At 49.7% G+C, this 26297-nt stretch overlaps 1 protein-coding gene and 1 long non-coding RNA gene across 2 annotated transcripts in view; both read right to left on the bottom strand.

The window, feature by feature from the left end:
* RDH10 (retinol dehydrogenase 10) overlaps window positions 1–2175 on the bottom strand; it is an 18088-nt gene extending 15913 nt beyond the window's left edge. Inside the window, exon 1 of the mRNA XM_077270654.1 lies at window positions 1660–2175. Within this exon, the coding sequence (XP_077126769.1) occupies window positions 1660–1942 (283 nt within the window). The 5' untranslated portion in view covers window positions 1943–2175. The remainder of the gene's footprint in view (window positions 1–1659) is intronic.
* Window positions 2176–21980: 19805 nt separating this feature from the next.
* Window positions 21981–26297, bottom strand: part of LOC143782797 (uncharacterized) — a 37087-nt gene continuing 32770 nt past the window's right edge. Inside the window, exons 2-3 of the long non-coding RNA XR_013217051.1 lie at window positions 24413–24503; window positions 21981–22195 (exon numbers count right to left, since the gene is read on the bottom strand). This is a non-coding gene — a long non-coding RNA (uncharacterized LOC143782797). The remainder of the gene's footprint in view (window positions 22196–24412; window positions 24504–26297) is intronic.

Raw genomic sequence — 26297 nt, 5'->3', positions numbered from 1 at the left:
AAGTGCTCCTGCTGTACCGACTACAACTCCCAACGGGCACAGACAGGGGATTACATGTAGAGGAGCAGCAATCACAGCCGGTAGACCGACATCTACAGATGCCACTAAGCACACAGTCTGTTATATATTACTGAGAGGGGTCACTCAGGGGGAAATGGATACCTAGAAGAGTGGACCATGAAGCCCAGGTACATGATGCCTTATAAGTGGCCGGATCCCCAGATGTGCGACAGTCTGCCACAGAATTCCAGGCGATCCCATGCCTGGTAGTGCCGCCATCACCGGTGACTATGCTATAGATAATGGTCGGGGTGAGACCGGATCTATGGACCCCCTATAACATCTCCCCCAGAATACGAGGCCCCAGACAGGGAGCGCTTGGGAGATATCGGCACTACTGACAGCAAGCACACCCACTTCACTGTTAGCCACCGGACCAATATCCAAGACTGGAGCACATGCTGTTATTGGGGGCACTGATGAGCCCCCAATAATTAGAGCTGCCAAGATACTGGTCAGATCCAGGGCAGCTATCAAGCACCTGATTACACGGAGCACAGAGGATTTAAGTGAAGCACAGCAGGCACTCACCCCCTCGCCCCCCGGCCGGCCGGCACTCACCCCCTCGCCCCCCGGCCGGCCGGCACTCACCCCCTCGCCCCCCGGCCGGCCGGCACTCACCCCCTCGCCCCCCGGCCGGCCGGCACTCACCCCCTCGCCCCCCGGCCGGCCGGCACTCACCCCCTCGCCCCCCGGCCGGCACTCACCCCCTCGCCCCCCGGCCGGCACTCACCCCCTCGCCCCCCGGCCGGCACTCACCCCCTCGCCCCCCGGCCGGCACTCACCCCCTCGCCCCCCGGCCGGCACTCACCCCCTCGCCCCCCGGCCGGCACTCACCCCCTCGCCCCCCGGCCGGCACTCACCCCCTCGCCCCCCGGCCGGCACTCACCCCCTCGCCCCCCGGCCGGCACTCACCCCCTCGCCCCCCGGCCGGCACTCACCCCCTCGCCCCCCGGCCGGCACTCACCCCCTCGCCCCCCGGCCGGCACTCACCCCCTCGCCCCCCCTTGGCCGGCCGGCACTCACCCCCTCGCCCCCCCTTGGCCAGCAGGCACTCACCCCCTCGCCCCCCCTTGGCCAGCAGGCACTCACCCCCTCGCCCCCCGGCCGGCACTCACCCCCTCGCCCCCCGGCCGGCACTCACCCCCTCGCCCCCCGGCCGGCACTCACCCCCTCGCCCCCCCTTGGCCAGCAGGCACTCACCCCCTCGCCCCCGGCCAGCAGCAGGCACTCACCCCCTCGCCCCCCGGCCGGCAGGCACTCACCCCCTCGCCCCCCGGCCGGCAGGCACTCACCCCCTCGCCCCCCGGCCGGCAGGCACTCACCCCCTCGCCCCCCGGCCGGCAGGCACTCACCCCCTCGCCCCCCGGCCGGCAGGCACTCACCCCCTCGCCCCCCGGCCGGCAGGCACTCACCCCCTCGCCCCCCGGCCGGCAGGCACTCACCCCCTCGCCCCCCGGCCGGCAGGCACTCACCCCCTCGCCCCCCGGCCGGCAGGCACTCACCCCCTCGCCTCCCGGCCAGCAGCAGGCACTCACCCCCTCGCCCCCGGCCAGCAGGCACTCACCCCCTCGCCCCCGGCCAGCAGCAGGCACTCACCCCGCAGCGCGTCGGCCGCCTCCAGCTCCCGGTACACTTCCCGCACCAGGCCCGCGGTCTCCTCGTTGCTTTGCGTGTTTATGTCCCAGAGCACCAGCTGCGCGCGGCGCCGGGCGAACTCCAGGGCGAAGAGGCGGCCCATGCCGCTGCCGGCCCCGGTGATCAGGCACACCTGCCCCGCCACGCTCTTCTCCTTGGGGCGCACCAGCCACTTGGCCGCCGCCAGCACGAAGGCCCAGAGGACCTTAAAAGTGACCACGAACAGCTCCAGCACGATGTTCATGATGAGGGGAGAGAAGTGTCCGCGCTCCAGCTCCGGAGGACGGCGGTGCGGTCTGCGATCACTGCCCGGGACGAGTGCAGTCACAGGCGGCTGTGCGGCGCTGTCCTCCTGCCCATGTCCCGCCGGTCACTTGGAAACTTGCACCAAGCGCGTCCCGTCCTGGAGCCGCTGACACTGCGCGCTGTGCTGCTGCCGCCCCGGGATACTGCCTGCACAGCTGCGGCCCGTACACTGCATGTTGTGCCCCGGCTGCGCGCTATATACCCGGGCACCGGCCAGGAGGTAACCCCGCCCCGCCCGGTGCACCCCGCACACTGAGCCAGCACGGGAGGGGAGGGGCGGGGCGCGTCACATGGACGGGAGGGGCGGGGCGCACAGTAACTGTTCCCTGCCCGGACTGTTACCCACCTGCTGCCCCTGCTGGAGTCTGCCTGTGTGCGCTGCCCGGGGAGAGGGGGGAAGTCCTCCATAATAGTGCTAGCCTCAGTGCCCCCATAATAGTGCCAGCCTCAGTGCCCCCATAATAGTGCCAGCCTCAGTGCCCCCATAATAGTGCCAGATTCAGTGCCCCCATAATAGTGCCAGCCTCAGTGCCCGCATAATAGTGCCAGATACAGTGCACCCATAATAGTGCCAGACACAGTGCCCCATAATAGTGCCAGATACAGTGCCCCATAATAGTGCCAGACACAGTGCCCCATAATAGTGCCAGATACAGTGCCCCATAATAGTGCCAGCCTCAATGCCCCCGTACTACTGCCAGCCTCAGTGCCCCCATACTACTGCCAGCCTCAGTGCCCCCATACTACTGCCAGCCTCAGTGCCCCCATACTACTGTCAGCCATGACCCATGTGCACATGCCCCAGTATTGAGCTGAGTTGGGACAATCCATGATGATCCATGATGCATTTTATACAGGCCAAGAATTGATGAACCAGCATCTGGAAGAATGGAATTGTGAAGATACATGGCATCCAGAACACTGCTATATCCTGATTTCCTGGATGACTCGAACCTTATGCTGGCATAAAAATCATCATTATCGGCGGTACATCGCCTGGTGTAAACAGGGAATGTGCTGCTGACAACATACAGACAGAACGACAGTAGTAACGATTGTTCTGCTCCCATCATTACTTGTCAGATTGTCTAAGCAGGCCAGCAAACGAGCGCCGATCAACTTGTATATAGTCAGGGGTGGATTACCAGTAGCCAGGACCCATATTGTCCTCAATCCTATAGATCGGCCCATATGAATGCACCTTAAGGGTACGTTCACACAGGACTTTTTTGCTGCTTTTTTTTGCTGCTTTTTTTTATGCTAATTTTCAGCTGCTTTTTACAGTACCAGTAAAACCTATGAGATTTCAGAAATCTCATGCACACACGTTGGTTTTTTGTTTGATCAGTTTTTTCTGCTTTGCTGCTTTTTTTGGACATAGGGCATGTCACTTCTTTCAGCGTTTTTGCAGCGTTTTTGCAGCGTTTTTTCACCCATTGACTTGAATGGGTGATGAAAAAAACGCTGCAAAAACGCTGAAAAAACGCATGTAGCATTATTTGCTGCTTTTTTTGTGCAGAAAATCATGGCCAGCAGGAAGGGATCTCACAGCCAAGAGCTTAGGGGTGTGGTTAGTGAGGTGTGAAGAGCCATTGTGAGCCATTGTGAGGTGTGAAGAGCCATTGTGAGGTGTCCTGTTTGTGATCTATTGTGAGGGAGTTCCTGGTAGTGAGGTGTGAAGAGCCATTGTGAGCCATTGTCAGGTGTGAAGAGCCATTGTGAGGTGTCCTGATTGTGATCTATTGTGAGGGAGTTCCTGTAAGTGAGGTGTGAAGAGCCATTGTGAGGTGTGAAGAGCCATTGTGAGGTGTCCTGATTGTGATCTATTGTGAGGGAGTTCCTGGTAGTAAGGTGTGAAGAGCCATTGCCAGGTGTCCTAGCAGCTGAAAATTGGCATAAAAAAAGCAGCAAAAATCTGCAGCAAAAATCTGCAGCAAAAAAGTCCTGTGTGAACGTACCCAAAAAACGCACCAAAAACGCACCAAAAAAACGCACCTAAATTAGCATAAAAAAAAGCAGCAAAAAAAAGCAGCAAAAAAGTCCTGTGTGAACGTACCCTTAGGGTTATCCGGGAACATTACATCTTTTACCATGGGCCTAAGAATTAACAGCAGGAAGTTGCTCACTACCATCTCTGCCAGTACAGAGTGGTTACTGACTGATCCTACAGGCGATTCAGCGGCTTCTGCTGGCATCATGTCCACAGAGCAGTGGTTCATCCTCCGCTCTGTGGACAGGTTGTGAGTGACTCCCCAATGGCTAATTGTGGGGAGCTGTCAGCAAGACGTTGGCAGTCACGCCTCGTCGACAGAGCAGCCTGGAAGAAGAGCATCTCTGTTGACTTGAAGCAGCTCAATCGCCGACAGGAGCGGTCTGTGACCACTTTGAGCTGGCGCATGGTAGAACAGGCAGGTAATTGCCTCTGCTAGCAACTACCTGTGTATAAAGGCCCCGTCACACACAGCGACGCTGCAGCGATACAGACAACGATGCTGATCGCTGCAGCGTCGCTGTTTTGTCGCTGGGGAGCTGTCACACAGACAGCTCTCTCCAGCGACCAACGATGCCGAGGTCCCCGGGTAACCAGGGTAAACATCGGGTTACTAAGCGCATGGCCGCGCTTAGTAACCCGATGTTTACCCTGGTTACCAGCGTAAAAGTAAAAAAAAACAAACAGTACATACTTACATTCCGGTATCTGTCCCCCGGCGTTCTGCTTCTCTGCACTGTGTAAGCACAGCGGCCGGAAAGCAGAGCGGTGACGTCACCGCTATGCTGTGTTTTCCGGCTGGCACTTACACAGTGCAGAGAAGAGTGCAGAGAAGCACAGCGCCGGGGGACAGACAGCGGAAGGTAAGTATGTAGTGTTTTTTTTTTTTTACTTTTACGCTGGTAGCCAGGGTAAACATCGGGTTACTAAGCGCGGCCCTGCGCTTAGTAACCCGATGTTTACCCTGGTTACCAGTGAAGACATCGCTGGATCGGTGTCACACACAACGATTCAGCGATGTCAGCAGGACCTCAACGACCAAAAAAAGGTCCAGGCCATTCCGACACGACCAGCGATCTCGCAGCAGGGGCCTGGTCGCTGGTACGTGTCACACATAGCGAGATCGCTACTGAGGTCGCTGTTGCATCACAAAACTTGTGACTCAGCAGCGATCTCGCTAGCGATCTCGCTATGTGTGACAGGGCCTTTAGTTTCTAGGCACATATTAAAAAAAACAAATACGGGCACTGGACTGCGACTGGGGTGTACAATGCAGGCACTGGACTGTGACGGGTGTACAATACGGGCACTGGACTGTGACTGGGGTGTACAATACGGGCACTGGACTGTGACTGGGGTGTACAATACGGGCACTGGACTGTGACTGGGGTGTACAATGCGGGCACTGTACTGTGACTGGAGCATACAATACGGGCACTGGACTGTGACTGGGGTGTACAATGCGGGCACTGGACTGTGACTGGGGTGTACAATACGGGCACTGGACTGTGACTGGGGTGTACAATACGGACACTGGACTGTGACTGGGGTGTACAATACGGGCACTGGACTGTGAGGAGTACAATACGTGCACTGGACTGTGACTGGGGTGTACAATACGTGCACTGGACTGTGACGGGTGTACAATACGGGCACTGGACTGTGACTGGGGTGTACAATACGTGCACTGGACTGTGACTGGGGTGTACAATACGGGCACTGGACTGTGACTGGGGTGTACAATACGGACACTGGACTGTGACTGGGGTGTACAATGCGGGCACTGTACTGTGACTGGAGCATACAATACGGGCACTGGACTGTGACTGGGGTGTACAATGCGGGCACTGGACTGTGACTGGGGTGTACAATGCGGGCACTGAACTGTAACTGGGGTGTACAATACGGGTACTGGACTGTGACTGGGGTGTACAATGCAGGCACTGGACTGTGACTGGGGTGTACAATGTGGGCACTGAACTGTAACTGGGGTGTACAATGCGGGCACTGGACTGTGACTGGGGTGTACAATGCGGGCACTGGACTGTGACTGGGGTGTACAATACGGGCACTGGGCTGTGACTGGGGTGTACAATATGGGCACTGGACTGTGACTGGGGTGTACAATGCGGGCACTGGACTGTGACTGGGGTGTACAATGCAGGTACTGGAGTGTGACTGGGGTGTACAATATGGGCACTGAACTGTGACTGAGGAGTACAATACGGGCACTGGACTGTGACTGGACTGACTGGGGTGTACAAAACGGGCACTGGACTGTAACTGGGGTGTACAATGCGGGCACTGGACTGTGGCTGGGGTGTACAATATGGGCACTGGACTGTGACTAGGGTGTACAATGCGGGCACTGGACTGTGACTGGGGTGTACAATGCGGGCACTGGACTGTGACTGGGATGTACAATATGGGCACTGGACTGTGACTGGGGTGTACAATACGGGCACTGTACTGTGACTGGAGCATACAATACGGGCACTGGACTGTGACTGGGGTGTACAATGCGGGCACTGGACTGTGACTGGGGTGTACAATGCGGGCACTGAACTGTAACTGGGGTGTACAATACAGGCACTGGACTGTGACTGGGGTGTGCAATACAGGCACTGGACTGTGACTGGGGTGTACAATGCGGGCACTGGACTGTGACTGGGGTGTACAATACCGGCACTCAACTGTAACTGGGGTGTACAATGCAGGCACTGGACTGTGACTGGGGTGTACAATGCAGGCACTGGACTGTGACTGGGGTGTACAATGCGGGCACTGGACTGTGACTGGGGTGTACAATACGGGCACTGTACTGTGACTGGAGTGTACAATACAAGCACTGGACTGTGACTGGGGTGTACAATGCGGGCACTGGACTGTGGCTGGGGTGTACAATATGGGCACTGGACTGTGACTAGGGTGTACAATGCGGGCACTGGACTGTGACTGGGGTGTACAATGCGGGCACTGGACTGTGACTGGGATGTACAATACGGGCACTGGACTGTGACTGGGGTGTACAATACGGGCACTGTACTGTGACTGGAGCATACAATACGGGCACTGGACTGTGACTGGGGTGTACAATGCGGGCACTGGACTGTGACTGGGGTGTACAATGCGGGCACTGAACTGTAACTGGGGTGTACAATACAGGCACTGGACTGTGACTGGGGTGTGCAATACAGGCACTGGACTGTGACTGGGGTGTACAATGCGGGCACTGGACTGTGACTGGGGTGTACAATACCGGCACTCAACTGTAACTGGGGTGTACAATGCAGGCACTGGACTGTGACTGGGGTGTACAATGCAGGCACTGGACTGTGACTGGGGTGTACAATGCGGGCACTGGACTGTGACTGGGGTGTACAATACGGGCACTGTACTGTGACTGGAGTGTACAATACAAGCACTGGACTGTGACTGGGGTGTACAATACGGGCACTGGACTGTGACTGGGGTGTACAATGCGGGCACTGGACTGTGGCTGCGGTGTACAATATGGGCACTGGACTGTGACTAGGGTGTACAATGCGGGCACTGGACTGTGACTGGGGTGTACAATGCAGGTACTGGAGTGTGACTGGGGTGTACAATATGGGCACTGTACTGTGACTGGGGTGTACAATACGGGCACTGGACTGTGACTGGGGTGTACAATACGGACACTGGACTGTGACTGGGGTGTACAATACGGGCACTGGACTGTGAGGAGTACAATACGTGCACTGGACTGTGACTAGGGTGTACAATGCGGGCACTGGACTGTGACTGGGGTGTACAATGCAGGTACTGGAGTGTGACTGGGGTGTACAATATGGGCACTGTACTGTGACTGGGGTGTACAATACGGGCACTGGACTGTGACTGGGGTGTACAATACGGACACTGGACTGTGACTGGGGTGTACAATGCGGGCACTGGACTGTGACTGGGGTGTACAATACGGGCACTGGACTGTGACTGGGGTGTACAATACGGACACTGGACTGTGACTGGGGTGTACAATACGGGCACTGGACTGTGAGGAGTACAATACGTGCACTGGACTGTGACTGGGGTGTACAATACGTGCACTGGACTGTGACGGGTGTACAATACGGGCACTGGACTGTGACTGGGGTGTACAATACGTGCACTGGACTGTGACTGGGGTGTACAATACGGGCACTGGACTGTGACTGGGGTGTACAATACGGACACTGGACTGTGACTGGGGTGTACAATGCGGGCACTGTACTGTGACTGGAGCATACAATACGGGCACTGGACTGTGACTGGGGTGTACAATGCGGGCACTGGACTGTGACTGGGGTGTACAATACGGGCACTGGACTGTGACTGGGGTGTACAATACGGACACTGGACTGTGACTGGGGTGTACAATACGGGCACTGGACTGTGAGGAGTACAATACGTGCACTGGACTGTGACTGGGGTGTACAATACGTGCACTGGACTGTGACGGGTGTACAATACGGGCACTGGACTGTGACTGGGGTGTACAATACGTGCACTGGACTGTGACTGGGGTGTACAATACGGGCACTGGACTGTGACTGGGGTGTACAATACGGACACTGGACTGTGACTGGGGTGTACAATGCGGGCACTGTACTGTGACTGGAGCATACAATACGGGCACTGGACTGTGACTGGGGTGTACAATGCGGGCACTGGACTGTGACTGGGGTGTACAATGCGGGCACTGAACTGTAACTGGGGTGTACAATACGGGTACTGGACTGTGACTGGGGTGTACAATGCAGGCACTGGACTGTGACTGGGGTGTACAATGTGGGCACTGAACTGTAACTGGGGTGTACAATGCGGGCACTGGACTGTGACTGGGGTGTACAATGCGGGCACTGGACTGTGACTGGGGTGTACAATACGGGCACTGGGCTGTGACTGGGGTGTACAATATGGGCACTGGACTGTGACTGGGGTGTACAATGCGGGCACTGGACTGTGACTGGGGTGTACAATGCAGGTACTGGAGTGTGACTGGGGTGTACAATATGGGCACTGAACTGTGACTGAGGAGTACAATACGGGCACTGGACTGTGACTGGACTGACTGGGGTGTACAAAACGGGCACTGGACTGTAACTGGGGTGTACAATGCGGGCACTGGACTGTGGCTGGGGTGTACAATATGGGCACTGGACTGTGACTAGGGTGTACAATGCGGGCACTGGACTGTGACTGGGGTGTACAATGCGGGCACTGGACTGTGACTGGGATGTACAATATGGGCACTGGACTGTGACTGGGGTGTACAATACGGGCACTGTACTGTGACTGGAGCATACAATACGGGCACTGGACTGTGACTGGGGTGTACAATGCGGGCACTGGACTGTGACTGGGGTGTACAATGCGGGCACTGAACTGTAACTGGGGTGTACAATACAGGCACTGGACTGTGACTGGGGTGTGCAATACAGGCACTGGACTGTGACTGGGGTGTACAATGCGGGCACTGGACTGTGACTGGGGTGTACAATACCGGCACTCAACTGTAACTGGGGTGTACAATGCAGGCACTGGACTGTGACTGGGGTGTACAATGCAGGCACTGGACTGTGACTGGGGTGTACAATGCGGGCACTGGACTGTGACTGGGGTGTACAATACGGGCACTGTACTGTGACTGGAGTGTACAATACAAGCACTGGACTGTGACTGGGGTGTACAATACGGGCACTGGACTGTGACTGGGGTGTACAATGCGGGCACTGGACTGTGGCTGCGGTGTACAATATGGGCACTGGACTGTGACTAGGGTGTACAATGCGGGCACTGGACTGTGACTGGGGTGTACAATGCAGGTACTGGAGTGTGACTGGGGTGTACAATATGGGCACTGTACTGTGACTGGGGTGTACAATACGGGCACTGGACTGTGACTGGGGTGTACAATACGGACACTGGACTGTGACTGGGGTGTACAATACGGGCACTGGACTGTGAGGAGTACAATACGTGCACTGGACTGTGACTAGGGTGTACAATGCGGGCACTGGACTGTGACTGGGGTGTACAATGCAGGTACTGGAGTGTGACTGGGGTGTACAATATGGGCACTGTACTGTGACTGGGGTGTACAATACGGGCACTGGACTGTGACTGGGGTGTACAATACGGACACTGGACTGTGACTGGGGTGTACAATGCGGGCACTGGACTGTGACTGGGGTGTACAATACGGGCACTGGACTGTGACTGGGGTGTACAATACGGACACTGGACTGTGACTGGGGTGTACAATACGGGCACTGGACTGTGAGGAGTACAATACGTGCACTGGACTGTGACTGGGGTGTACAATACGTGCACTGGACTGTGACGGGTGTACAATACGGGCACTGGACTGTGACTGGGGTGTACAATACGTGCACTGGACTGTGACTGGGGTGTACAATACGGGCACTGGACTGTGACTGGGGTGTACAATACGGACACTGGACTGTGACTGGGGTGTACAATGCGGGCACTGTACTGTGACTGGAGCATACAATACGGGCACTGGACTGTGACTGGGGTGTACAATGCGGGCACTGGACTGTGACTGGGGTGTACAATGCGGGCACTGAACTGTAACTGGGGTGTACAATACGGGTACTGGACTGTGACTGGGGTGTACAATGCAGGCACTGGACTGTGACTGGGGTGTACAATGTGGGCACTGAACTGTAACTGGGGTGTACAATGCGGGCACTGGACTGTGACTGGGGTGTACAATGCGGGCACTGGACTGTGACTGGGGTGTACAATACGGGCACTGGGCTGTGACTGGGGTGTACAATATGGGCACTGGACTGTGACTGGGGTGTACAATGCGGGCACTGGACTGTGACTGGGGTGTACAATGCAGGTACTGGAGTGTGACTGGGGTGTACAATATGGGCACTGAACTGTGACTGAGGAGTACAATACGGGCACTGGACTGTGACTGGACTGACTGGGGTGTACAAAACGGGCACTGGACTGTAACTGGGGTGTACAATGCGGGCACTGGACTGTGGCTGGGGTGTACAATATGGGCACTGGACTGTGACTAGGGTGTACAATGCGGGCACTGGACTGTGACTGGGGTGTACAATGCGGGCACTGGACTGTGACTGGGATGTACAATACGGGCACTGGACTGTGACTGGGGTGTACAATACGGGCACTGTACTGTGACTGGAGCATACAATACGGGCACTGGACTGTGACTGGGGTGTACAATGCGGGCACTGGACTGTGACTGGGGTGTACAATGCGGGCACTGAACTGTAACTGGGGTGTACAATACAGGCACTGGACTGTGACTGGGGTGTGCAATACAGGCACTGGACTGTGACTGGGGTGTACAATGCGGGCACTGGACTGTGACTGGGGTGTACAATACCGGCACTCAACTGTAACTGGGGTGTACAATGCAGGCACTGGACTGTGACTGGGGTGTACAATGCAGGCACTGGACTGTGACTGGGGTGTACAATGCGGGCACTGGACTGTGACTGGGGTGTACAATACGGGCACTGTACTGTGACTGGAGTGTACAATACAAGCACTGGACTGTGACTGGGGTGTACAATGCGGGCACTGGACTGTGGCTGGGGTGTACAATATGGGCACTGGACTGTGACTAGGGTGTACAATGCGGGCACTGGACTGTGACTGGGGTGTACAATGCGGGCACTGGACTGTGACTGGGATGTACAATACGGGCACTGGACTGTGACTGGGGTGTACAATACGGGCACTGTACTGTGACTGGAGCATACAATACGGGCACTGGACTGTGACTGGGGTGTACAATGCGGGCACTGGACTGTGACTGGGGTGTACAATGCGGGCACTGAACTGTAACTGGGGTGTACAATACAGGCACTGGACTGTGACTGGGGTGTGCAATACAGGCACTGGACTGTGACTGGGGTGTACAATGCGGGCACTGGACTGTGACTGGGGTGTACAATACCGGCACTCAACTGTAACTGGGGTGTACAATGCAGGCACTGGACTGTGACTGGGGTGTACAATGCAGGCACTGGACTGTGACTGGGGTGTACAATGCGGGCACTGGACTGTGACTGGGGTGTACAATACGGGCACTGTACTGTGACTGGAGTGTACAATACAAGCACTGGACTGTGACTGGGGTGTACAATACGGGCACTGGACTGTGACTGGGGTGTACAATGCGGGCACTGGACTGTGGCTGCGGTGTACAATATGGGCACTGGACTGTGACTAGGGTGTACAATGCGGGCACTGGACTGTGACTGGGGTGTACAATGCAGGTACTGGAGTGTGACTGGGGTGTACAATATGGGCACTGTACTGTGACTGGAGCATACAATACGGGCACTGGACTGTGACTGGGGTGTACAATGCGGGCACTGGACTGTGACTGGGGTGTACAATACGGGCACTGGACTGTGACTGGGGTGTACAATACGGACACTGGACTGTGACTGGGGTGTACAATGCGGGCACTGGACTGTGAGGAGTACAATACGTGCACTGGACTGTGACTGGGGTGTACAATACGTGCACTGGACTGTGACGGGTGTACAATACGGGCACTGGACTGTGACTGGGGTGTACAATACGGGCACTGGACTGTGACTGGGGTGTACAATGCGGGCACTGGACTGTGACTGGGGTGTACAATATGGGCACTGGACTGTGACTGGGGTGTACAATACGGACACTGGACTGTGACTGGGGTGTACAATGCGGGCACTGTACTGTGACTGGAGCATACAATACGGGCACTGGACTGTGACTGGGGTGTACAATGCGGGCACTGGACTGTGACTGGGGTGTACAATGCGGGCACTGAACTGTAACTGGGGTGTACAATATGGGTACTGGACTGTGACTGGGGTGTACAATGCAGGCACTGGACTGTGACTGGGGTGTACAATGTGGGCACTGAACTGTAACTGGGGTGTACAATGCGGGCACTGGACTGTGACTGGGGTGTACAATGCGGGCACTGGACTGTGACTGGGGTGTACAATGCGGGCACTGGACTGTGACTGGGGTGTACAATGCGGGCACTGGACTGTGACTGGGGTGTACAATACGGGCACTGAACTGTAACTGGGGTGTACAATATGGGTACTGGACTGTGACTGGGGTGTACAATGCAGGCACTGGACTGTGACTGGGGTGTACAATGTGGGCACTGAACTGTAACTGGGGTGTACAATGCGGGCACTGGACTGTGACTGGGGTGTACAATGCGGGCACTGGACTGTGACTGGGGTGTACAATGCGGGCACTGGACTGTGACTGGGGTGTACAATGTGGGCACTGAACTGTAACTGGGGTGTACAATGCGGGCACTGGACTGTGACTGGGGTGTACAATGCGGGCACTGGACTGTGACTGGGGTGTACAATGCGGGCACTGGACTGTGACTGGGGTGTACAATGCAGGCACTGGACTGTGACTGGGGTGTACAATACGGGCACTGGACTGTGACTGGGGTGTACAATACGGGCACTGGACTGTGACTGGGGTGTACAATACGGGCACTGGACTGTGACTGGGGTGTACAATACGGGCACTGGACTGTGACTGGGGTGTACAATACGGGCACTGGACTGTGACTGGGGTGTACAATACGGGCACTGGACTGTGACTGGGGTGTACAATACGGGCACTGGACTGTGACTGGGGTGTACAATACGGGCACTGGACTGTGACTGGGGCGTACAATACGGGCACTGGACTGTGACTGGGGTGTAAAATACGGGCACTGGACTGTGACTGGGGTGTACAATACGGGCACTGGACTGCACAGCAAGAGGAAATAAGATGAATAAGTGATTGAAAAAAATTCCAGAAGTGCTGATGGTGATGGAAGTTGTATACATCAAGCACTGGGTGACTTTATGCAAAGCATTTTGGTAAAAGAAAAAAATATATATTTTAATGAGGTTTATTTCTGTTTTTTCTTGCATTTTTCCTTTGTTTGAAAATTCTGCGAATAATCTTTTCTAGAAGTCAGTATGGAAATGCTAAACAGAAGACTTCCACCACATGTAGTATGGCTGTCTTCTCAATTCCCTTACGTTTATTTTTATAAAATATTTCAACCTGGTGCAGGTACGGCCTTTTTGACTACTGTGTGGTATTTTTCTTCCATAGACTTTCATTGTTTTTTTAATCTTGTACCATTAGGCTTCATTCACACACTGCTGATGTATAGAAACAGATGCCAAATGGATGATAATATAAAAAAATCTAAGTTCTCATGACGAATATTTTGTATGGTTTTGATTACGTTTCTTGCATATTTTTGCTGGATACGTTTTTTTAAAGGGAACCTGTCACATGAAAAAATACTATAACCTGTAGATATGGGGTTAATGTTCAGGTTAATACTGTTCTGAACCTGCCCAGCGCCGGCACTTGGACCCCGATGCCGGAAGGAAATTAACTTATTGCGTTCAGCCACAGCCGGCGTGAATTCAGTCGCCTTTTGTGCACGTAGAGCAGCGGCTGTAACTGCGCCCCTGGCAGTGACAGAAGACCGGCCCTAATGATGAGCTGGCTGTCAGTCAGTTCCGGCGGTGCGGTTACAGCCGCCGCTCTCTATACACAGACCGCTGACTGAACCCGTGACGGCGCCACCCCCGTAACTGTAACCCAACGTTCCCGGGAGAAATAAAGTTAATTTCCTCCTGGCAGCGGGGCTCTCAGTACCGACACCGGGCATGTCCGGCATGCTAGTAACCTGCAGATTAACCCCATAGGTTCCTTTCAAACTGCAGCTGTGGTTTCTTTTGGTATGTCACTTTTTAAATAAATCAACTTTGTTTTGGATTCTTCCTGTTTCTTAGCTTTGATAAAACTTTATTGACAAAGTCAAGTGCAGTTTACATGCCTCGTTAATGCGTTTCCTTTGTAGAATGTAATAAAGACACATATGTGTTTTTTTTTTAGCTGCAGATTTTCCTCATCTCATTCAAGTCAATGTGGAAAATCGGCAAATAAAATGCATATTTACCTCAAGAGAAATGAACATGTTGTGGATGTCAGATTCACACTTCCTGACAGTTTCTGCAGCAATTTCTGCGTTGTTTTCAGAGGCATCCGCATACATCCGCATGGCCTGTGTACCCAATGTTATAGATAGGGTACGCAGGACGCATGCCGACGTAGGCGGAGCTGAAAGAAGAGGCGGGGCTTAACGGAGGAACTACGCAGCTCTCCGCAAAGCCCTCGTCCGCAAATGTGAAACTACCCTAACATCAATAATACTTATTAACTGGACACTAAACATGCCATTATGCAGCAGCGCAGGGGCCACGGCCGGCACCCGCCTGCAGAAGGGTTTATTTTTCTTCAGTTTGTACAGGTATTCATCATGCAAACTAGGGGGCGGGTCAATGAGGATACAGTGACCTGTCAGCAGTCTGCATTATGAATACCTAATCAGAGCAGCACATGAAGATCCCCACAGGCCGCCTCGAAGCACGAGCATATCATTAACTCAAAACTGAAAATAAAGATTCAACAACAACCACAAGACGGATTTCATCACCACGTATCATTGTAACAGCGCCGACCTGACACTGTGTGTAGGTCACTGTGCACAATCCTGCTGACAGGTTCCCTTTAAGTGTGTATTACATGTGTTTGGACGCGTTTCCGCCATTAAATGCACTTAAAACGCATGTGCGTTTCTTGCTTGCAGAATTTCCGCATCTAATGCAAATTTATGGAGAAACGCCGCACGCACAGAAAACGCATCGTACCCGCAAGAGAAATTGACATTTTGCATATTTGAAACTACCACCGCAGGTGAATTCACGCTGCGTTAACTTGGCACAAGATTTCTACAAATCCCATCCTTTTTGCTGGAAATAAGACATTGTGTTCTTGACGTAGCAAAAATAGGCAGCATCAACAACTCCTGGTGTGAACGTAGCCTTAGGCTGCCATCACACTAGCAGTATTTGGTCAGTATTTTACCTCAGTATTTGTAAGCCAAAACCAGGAATGGATGATAAATGCAGAAGTGGTGCATATGTTTCTATTATACTTTTCCTCTAATTGTTCCACTCCTGGTTTTGGCTTACAAATACTGAGGTCAAATACTGACCAAATACTGATGTAAAATACTGACCAAATACTGCTAGTGTGACGGCAGCCTTAGTGTCACAACATGCCATTTTGAATGAAATAGTATTTTGCACACACGTGTATGTATGTGACACACTGACCCAGATAACGTGCACACGGCAGGTGCAGAAATCTCACACGTATCTGTGCGTGTAGCAGCCTCGTCGCTGTCTACCGCTGACATTATGGATGCAGACGTAACAGCGAGTACTGACACAGCCGTCCCTGCCCTGTTTACGCTCAAAGCTTTCAGCTTTCTGGGAGGATCCGCAGCTTTAGGATCACGTTAGGATACCTGACACATCCTCCGTCTCAGGCATTTTCTCCACCTGCTAAATGTCCTCAGAGTCGGTCACAAACTGCACCTGTCCCAAATCCACAAGATGAAACCAGGCAGAACTGGTTGTGGATATAATGATGTCATTACTGGTGAACCAAAGGGTTAAATCCGCTCGGTGGACAGAGATTAGGTGAGCGAAAGAGCGATCTCTATCCTACAAAGACACCGCTAAGGCCACGTTCACACCTTGAGATTTGCAATGGCGGATTTTCAGCTTGTAAAATCTGCAGCATTTTACACAACCAGCAAAGTGGATGAGTTTTAACATAATTTTATTCTCATGCTGCATTTAAAAAAAAATGGAGAAATTTGGCTTTTGTTGCTTTTTTTCATCCGCAGCATATGAATTCCTGATGTGGAAAGGCATCTTTATGGTGTAGATTCTAACCATTTATTTCCATATGATATTGTTCTGATGTTTGTTTTTGACATTTTTGATGATTATTCATACCTACCATATTTATGTGTGATGGATCCTTTCCTCTGTAGGAAAAAAACATATTGAGAAAAATTCTTTCATACATTCAGTCCTATTGTATAAAGAGAGATAGTGAATGACCCAAAGGATATTCAATATAATCTAACACTGACACGGAGTAGACAAACAACCAAGACCCAAAGGGCATGCGCACACGGCCAGTATTTGCAGCAGTTTTTGCTGCACCAAAAAGCAGAGTGTTTGCAGGAAATATTCATGTAAGATAGGCAGGTTTTTAACTAATTTTAAGGCCGGTTTCACACTTCCGTTTATTTCCAGTACCAGAAAAACCGGTACCGGAGGTGTCCGTGTGTGTAATACTTGCATACATACGTGGCATGCGTGTGCCGCATCTGTACCACACGGACGGCCGCCGGGGAAGAAGCGCTACAGTAAGCACTGTTCCCCGGCAGCGGGTGCTGAAGACGGCTCTCATCATTCTCCCCTGCTCTGCCGGCAATCAGCGCGAGCAGGGGAGAATGATGAGAGTAATTAGCAGCAGCAAGTGTCGGATGATGGGAGTAATAGTCCCAAAAGCCCCCACCTGCTGTCATCATTCTGACTTTAATATAACTCTCATCATTCTCTTCTGCTCGCGCCGAATGCTGGCAGAGCAGGGGAGAATGATGAGAGCCATCTTCAGCACCCGCCGCCGGGGAACAGCGCTTACTGTAGCACTTCTTCCCTGGTGCCAAAGCGTGTCACACGGATGACATCAATATGTGTGCACGTGTGCGGGTCGTTTTGCTTCCCATGCTGATGGTAAAAAACGGCATGTCTACGTGTAGGGCATACATACACATGGTCCGTGGAAACACACTGACATGTGCACAGACCCATTCATTTGAGTGTTGTCAGTGTCTCCGGTACGTGTGAAAACTGTCACCACACATACCGGAGACACGGATGTGTGAAAGAGGCCTTAATGTGTTTTTTACATGTGTTTTATTGGAATTGGTGAAAAATGCAGCAAAAATACAGAAAGAATTGACACACTGCAGATTTGGAAAATGCTTTGATGGTTCAAATTTTCATGGAAAAAATAAGCGATGTGTGCATGACATTTCAGAAATCTCACTCACTTGCTGGAGCTGTAAAGTGCACCTTTTTTTACCCTTGAAAAACTCATGGAAAAAATGCAGCTAGAATAGATTGTGTGAACAAGCCCTTAAGCTGGCTATACATTTTTGATAATTGTCAGCCAAATGCACCTAACTCCACTTTATATATGCTTGCTCACAAAATATGTATGTTTTTTTTAATGGGTAGAGAAGAGAAAGTCACTACTGCCCATCTGTCTGTGTGTGAGGAAGCCTTCTGACGCTACCCTAATGGAAGACATCAAGGAGGGCAGAGTCGGAGGATCGGGCACTTAGAATTCAACATGTCCAGTCCTCCTCACAGGGAAGATGAACCGCTGCTAACCTGTCTGACGTGATTTATATCAGTCCTCCCATTGAGAATAATTCTTAGCATGTTTATGGGGGCCGGGAGGACTAGCTGAAGGCTAAACAAACGCCATCTATTGTGTATGACCTAGAAATTAGCATGTCTAGCCACCCAACATACCCATGTCCTGCAGGTCAGGATCTTATTCCTTAGACACAATGGCCTCTCCTTCACACAGAGTGTTTTACAGATTTTTCTTTTTAGATAACTCTTGGGGATCCCCTATATACTGTACATGGGCTGGGCAGAGCATATGTCTACAGTACATGGGCTGGGCAGAGCATATGTCTCCATTAGGAGTAGGGAGTAAGACATGCCAAGACCTCCTTAGTAGCATCCCAGGAGAACAACAGAATCAGGTGCTGAAATGTAGGTGATGTAGAGGGAGAGCAGGTAGACTCCCCCCAAAAATGATTTTTTTTACCCACGTACTTCATTCCTCTCTGGAATGAGGACATTTCGGAAGACCTCATTTAAGGAATGACTTAAGAAACATCCATCTTAAACACAGGTTCCTTCAATATGTGGCTATCAGTATTGGGTCTTACAGAATCCGCACTTTTGGATGAAATACTTATAATATCTCGTACCCGTCTGATGATTAATAAATGTAGACTGATTTTATCAACCTGCCGAATGCTGCGATTTTCTTACATTTAGAACTTTTACCCATAGCTGTCCCACCTTTTTACCGCCAGTCCCCACCTCCAAATGTGCGTCCAACACAAGGAACCTCCTGGAAGCACTGGCGTCTAGGAGGTGTCACCGGAGGCATTCTATGGTTATTTGCCATGTAACACCGTACAACACTCTAATACTAGTTCTGCACTGACAACTAGCCATAAAATAATACATTTTTCTCCTCACTGCCATTATTAATCCATCCTTTCTGTGTTCCTTGTACCTTTTGAAAGAGTTTAAGGTTGCAATAAGGATTCAAATTGCTAATCATCCACATGATAGGTGATCACTTGCTGATTGCTGGGATCCTCACTGATCCTATAAATGGGGCTTTAGGGTGTCCATTTGAATTGAAGGTTGATCCCATATGTGCAGCAACACAACATTTATTGTCTAAGGCAGGGGTCTCAAACTGCATCTCTCAAGGGCCGCAAGCCATGCCTGTTTTCAAGATTTCCTTAGCATTGCACAGGGTGCTGGATTCATGATCTGTTTAGGTGATTACATTATCACCTGTGCAATACAAGGAAATCCTAAAAACATGACCTGTTTGAGGCCCTGTGGAATGCAGTTTGAGACCTCTGGTCTAAGGGATGGTCAGAAATAGTGAAGTTAGCACCCATCCAGTGGATTGTTAATAGTTGACTTGTATTCTTGTTACAAGCCCTTTAAATGCTGGCCATAGATTTATATATACTGGCAGGTATTTCCGGAATCGATCTATAATGGATGCTCAGCTTGTGGTCAGAGTGAGACATTTCTGGCATCGCCTTATCTCCAAGTAGAACAAATGATGGTTTGAGGAACATATCTAAGTTGAGTCCGCAGAAGTGCTGAGGTTGTTTTCTACTTTGGTGGGCATACTGCTAGGAATTACTACCAACTGTAAGTCTAGTCTGCGAGGAAACACCACTCCTGGATTACATTTGGCCCTCTGGATTTCTCTACTGCAACTTTCTACATATGATATTTTGGTGTTTTATGCTAGTAATTCTGGTACATTTTGGTTTATCAAGTTCCAAACCTTTCTAGGCAAACCTTACCATACGTTGCTATTAGGTTGCGAATCGATCTTATTTTTGATGTAAAGTTCTCGTCATGCACAGTGCCACTATACGACACATTTTCAATATTAGAGGATTTTGAGGAACCCATTACATAAGACCCAGGAATCACCCCCTCAGTCTCCAAAAATCTACTGTGCTACCCTCTGAACTACAGTATAGGTGCGTTCACACTATCTGAGAATGAGCGTTCTCGGGGACGCCTGTTTCCTGATATCGGCCAGTATGCACAAACAGTTACCCGACCAATGAACAAAACACTTGTTCGTCAGGTCAGTTTTAAGCTTGATGAAAACATTGTTCTCAGCAGCACATGTACAAAAAAGATGTGCTGCCGAGGACGATGACAGACAATGCACACAACACCATCTATTACTGGTCAGTCTCTACACGGCTAATAAACAACTGCCGAATGGCAACGGTGAAGCTGATCGGCACACGTCTACAGTTAGGGTCGTGTTTTGTGGTGCAGTGATTTTGTAAAGCTATGGGGATGCAAGAGAGCCATAACTCTGACTACTGTAATTGCAGGACACAACTAGTAATCTCTTCGACCTGCGTTATTTCACACAGGAGATCTTCCAATGTAAATGCGGCTATAGATTGTATAATCAACGCTCCATTAAGGGCCGGTACAGTCAGCTTGTGAAGCAGACCCTGGTGGGATGGTCGTATGGAGCCATATTAGGTTTGCATTGGGCCACAGAACCATTACAGAGACTACGGGGAGGATGAGGCCGGATGGCACAATCAAAACCCCCACAAGATTTGCTACCGGCGTATACATATACATAAACGCTTGTCGGGTGTTATTACCCTCCATGTTGTGTAGCAGGCACTCCATGCCGATTAAAGGGCTATATCCATTTTCAAAATGGTATTTCAAAGATTATATTGTAACAAACATTTTTTAAATTGACAATTATTAAAATTTGAGACCATTCTTGAGATACCAACACTTTTGTTTAGTTTATTGCCTAGGTGACTGACCACCGCTGCAGACTAGCTTGTAAGCGCTGCACTGAAGCTTTTCAGGATCAGGAACTAACAGAGTTCTCCTGTGATCCTGATCAGCTTGAAAGAAGCGCTTACGAGCTGAACAGAAAAGAGTTTGTAAGTACTGTCCATATTCGGCCACCTCTGCTGGACAGAAGCAGTGGTTGATCTCCTAGACAACAGCTGCTTATTATAAATAATTCAATCCCATCTATGAAGATGAGAATACCCCTTTATTTTAGCTTATGAAATTTGGGTCATGCATTTAAATGCACTGGCTGGCGTCACCCTGACTATTATTAATTCCTTGACTAGTAGCCCATATTGATTTTCAACATTAAACCCTGTGATGTAACAATAGTATTGGTACTATTTCATTAATTGTAGCGTGCCGGTGACAAGTTTACAGCTGACGTCAGTGAGGCGCGCGTCACGTTTGCTTGATGTATTCTCCCTGACACGCAGAGATGAAGATGATCAGCAGCAGCGGTTGTGAAATACATGGCAGCGGCATGCCAGCACAGGAACTGTGCCATGTCTCTAATGCTCCAGCAGCTGCAATACAAAATACTCACTGCTGATTTCCCATCACACTGGAGACGGTGAAAAAATAGATGAAACCCAAAAATCTGTATCTTTAACCTACTTGAATCTAATGACGAGTTTTACTTTTATTTGTTGTATTTCAACATGCGGCTGTCGTAAATGTCTTGGCTTATCCCTCTCCTGCACATTGGCTGAGCATAGATGTCTATAGGGAACACATAAGTATTCTGCTGACTGCTGTCTCCTGAGGATGGACAGCCCAAACAGCCATTGCAATAAACTTAGGTTTATCTGGTGTCCACAGTAATAACAAAATGACAAAGTTCTTAATTTACAGGAAGTAACATTTGTAACCCAGTGATCACTCCACAGGCTGGCCACTAGGTGTCTCCCTTCTAACTTGTTGTCCGCTGCCTGTTGTCAAGTGTAATCCACAGATGCCAAAAGATAAGATTGGTGATGGAGGTGGGGTCTTTGTCTCCTGTTCTTCTGGTAAGCTACATACAGGCATAAGAAAGAAGCTGGCTTCAGTTTTGTGGCAAGGTAAACCTTTGGTCAATAGCAGGCATGATATATAGTGGGAAATAAAGGGAAATGATGCTCCAGCACCTGTAGTTGTGATGTTAAAGGGATATTCTTAAGTTTGAAAGTTATCCCCCATCACACAGGACTCTTTACAGCCCTGGTTCTTGGGATCACTGGGGTCCTTAACGATTTGGAAGTTATCCCTTATCCCATGGATAGTGGATAACTTTGAAACTCGAGAATACCCCTTTAAGACAAGGTATCCAACATACATCACTGCAACAACATTTTAGAAAAACTTAAAGGAAATGTGTCGATATACTTTTATGTAGCTGTGTAGGACCTTGTCCCTCATTAAAGATAATTCAATTGTAGAGGTCCGATGTGCCAGTCCAGGAGCAGACACTGACAGCCAAAGCCCTGTGCAGAACTTGTGTTTGGGTGCCCCTCTGCCATGCCCCACACATGCACTATGCACATACCCATGCATATTCACGTTAGGCACACATATATAAAATGCATATACATTACACATAAATTTACACATTATGTACACACATAGATGCAGTGTTGGCCGAAAGTATTAGCACCCTTCAAATTGTTCCAGAAAATGAAGTATTTCGCCCAGAAAATTATTGCAATTGCACATGTAGTGTTATACACAGGTTTATTTCCTTTGTGTGATTGTAACAACACAAAAACAAACAAAGGAAAAAAGGCAAATTGGACATAATTTCACATAAAACTAAAAAAATGTGCAGACAAAATTGTTGGTAAACAACTTTGTTTCAAGCATGTGATGCTGATTCAAACCCACCTGTGGCAAGTAACAGGTGTGGGCAATATGAAAATTACATGTGATACCAGATAAAAAGGGGAGAAGTTGATGCTATCTTTACATTCTGTGTCTGTGTGTGCCACACTGAGCATGGAGAACTGAAAGAGGAGAAGAGATCTGTCTGAGGACTTGAGAACCAAAATTGTTCAAAAATATTAACAATCTGAAGGTTACAAGTCCATTTCCAGAGATCTTGATGTTCCTTTGCCCACGTTGCGCAATATAATAAAGAAGTTCACAATCCATGACACTGTAGCAAATCTCCCTGGAAGAGGACGGCAGAGACAAACTGATGAAAGGTTGTAATACAGGATAGTCCGGATGGTGGATAAGCAGCCCCAATCAAGTTCCAAAGATATTCAAACTATCAGGTTCAGGGTACATCAGTGTCAGCGAGAACTATCCATTAATATTTGTATCCATTAATATTTGAATTAAATGAAACGCTATGGCATTAGACCCAGGAGGACCCCACTGCTGACATAGAGACATAAAGAAGCTAGACTGCAGTTTGCCAAAATATACGTTAGCCAAAATCTATCTGGGAAAGTGTCTTGTGGGCAGATGAGACCAAGAGAGAGCTTTATGGTGAAGAACAACATTCTACTGTTTACTGAAAAAGGAATGAGCCCTACAAAGAAAAGAACACAGTACCTACAGTCAAATATGGTGGAGGTTCAAAGATGTTTTTGCTGCCTCTGGCACTGGATGCCTTGACTGTGTGCAAGCATCAAGAAATCTGAAGATTACCAAAGGATTTTGTTCTCAATGTAGAAAGCTGGATTTGTGTCCTAGGTCATGGGTCTTCCAGCAGGACAATGACCCCAAATATACTCGAAGAAGCAGCCAGAAATGGAGAGTTCTGAAGTGGCAGCAATGAGTCCGGATCTAAATCTCATTGATCACATGTGTAATTGCAATAATTTTCTGGGAGAGATACTTCCTTTTCTGGAACAATTTCAAGGGTGCCAACACTTTCGTCCATGACTGGATTACACAAATATACACAAATATAAGGCATAAACATATTTTCCTGTAATTTCTAAAAAAGATCAAACCCCCCCCCCTCACTAAATACAGATGGGTAGCAGTTGGCACAATTTATTCCACCTTCCCATATTTATAGCTATGACCGCTGTAACTTATTTTTACCGTAAGTAAACATCACTGTATGTGGTCATGTGTTTTTTTTTTTGCCGGATCTGTAGTTTTTCAGACATGATTTTGCCATAGAGACGTGTGTTACATTCTATTAAGTTGCATTAATATTTTATTTTATTAAAGGAGAAGAAAGCAATATTTGTATTTTTGTCCAATTACCATAAGTTACGAGCGTTTCTTAGGATCGTACCTCTCCTACCTCCTTCTTGCCTTGGGGTGGGCCTGAGGCAAGCCGCACTACTTATCAGACATCTGAGGTGGCCGGTAACCTTGACAACAAGCTGTAAAGTATAAAAGTAAAAATCCCTGTTTTTGTGGAGAGGATTTTTAATATGAAAATTGCAAAGTTGTTCGTTTTTACAAGCACTTTGCACTTTCACCCATTTAATAAGATGAGGCGGCCTCTTTATGTGCTCACTGCGTTGTACGGCACTGACGATCACGGCAATGCCTAATGTGCCTGTTATTAACTGTTTGTGGTCATTTGTATAAAAAATACATACAAAAATGTGATGAGTGGAATCGCTTTTGCACCATTTTTTATTGACTTTATGAGGAAAAAAAAAATCAGCTTTGTATATATTTATTTTACTCGCTTATATGGCGCCATTAATTTTCACTAAGCCTCAAGTCTTTTGCAGCCTCTAACAGGCAGTTATTAGATGTATATTCATCTATGGACATCTATGGTGATTTCTTTGCCTGTGTGGATCGGATGGGTTGTTCTCGACATCTGGTTAGAATTTCATGTCAATAGCTCCTTTAGAAATAGATTTACTTAGAAAATTGGGGACGAGTTCAGTACTTATTTCACCTGTTATATCGTTTTTTAGGAAAAGATTCAGTATAACTTGTATTCATTGCAATCCCAGTTGTTTATGGGAATAGGAGTCCAGTGGGCGGTCCTACTGCTATCTCTACATGCAGACTGCCAATCACTGACTAGGCCCGCCCACTGGACTCCTATGCACACAAACACCAGAAATGTCACTAAATAAAATGCAAGTTTTGCAGAAATTTTTCCCAGAAAAATGTTTATCGATCTGATCAGCCCCACCTGCTCTATAACATACAGCAGACGCCATCTTTACCACAATGCTTCTATACATTAGACATAAAAATTGGCCTCCACAGCCGATTTCTTTAAGCGCTGCTGACTATTGGTGGTTCTGCTGGAAAGTTCATCACACTTTGTCATTTGCAATGCTATGTGTACGATTTCTTTTTCTAATTTTGGTTGGTAATTATCTGAGAAGGCTGTCGGTTTTTATGCTATTTTTTTCACCTGGCATGTTTTTAAAATATTTCTTCAGGGTGTGTGGGGGATTGGTAAACCTGATGCAAGGTGACAAGAATTACTGTGTGCAGTCACATATGGCTACTCAGCGCCATCTAGTGGCAAAACAATAACTGTACACAATAAGAAATCTATTTCTTTTTTCCTTGAGAAACAATTCACTTTCTTGCTGTAAAATATTGCTGTGTGTCACTTCTTTGTATCCCTCCTTTCTTTCCCTTATTTTTTTTTAACGTTATTAACTGTTTAGTTCTTCCTTCAAAACTAATTTTTGCATGTTACTTCTATAGCGGCAGAATATTCTGTGCTGAGATAGTCACGACTTACATCAGTCATCTAGTGGAGGTGATTTCATGCTGTCCGTGGTTAGGGCGGCTGGGACTGATGACACTTGACTAGTACAACAATATCAGGCGTTTACTCCCAATTCACACCTTAATACGTGCGTGCTGAAAGACTGATGTCATTGCTAGTTCTGCCCATCACCACCTTTGGCTTTAGTCATTCATTCATTCACAGATTTCCGTTTTCTTCACAAGTACTGCTAGGTTTAGCTTCCTTAACGTGGCATTGTGTGGCCATCTTCACGCACCCTCATGTTACAGCCCAGATCACAGGCATGTAAGGCTTTACACACGACGTCTTTTTCCGGTGGATTTACGCCTGGGATCTGCCTAAAGAGAACATACATAGGCACAAGAACGTCACAGACACTTGCTGTGCACATGTTCCTTCTTTTACCTGCTTCAGGCTTTGAAAGCCGTGGGGCAACTAAAAG

Source organism: Ranitomeya variabilis, chromosome 6, assembly GCF_051348905.1.
Source record: "Ranitomeya variabilis isolate aRanVar5 chromosome 6, aRanVar5.hap1, whole genome shotgun sequence".
NCBI lineage: Eukaryota > Metazoa > Chordata > Amphibia > Anura > Dendrobatidae > Ranitomeya > Ranitomeya variabilis.
The sequence above is the reverse complement of the archived record's forward strand: the minus strand, read 5'-3'. Positions and strand labels throughout refer to the sequence as shown.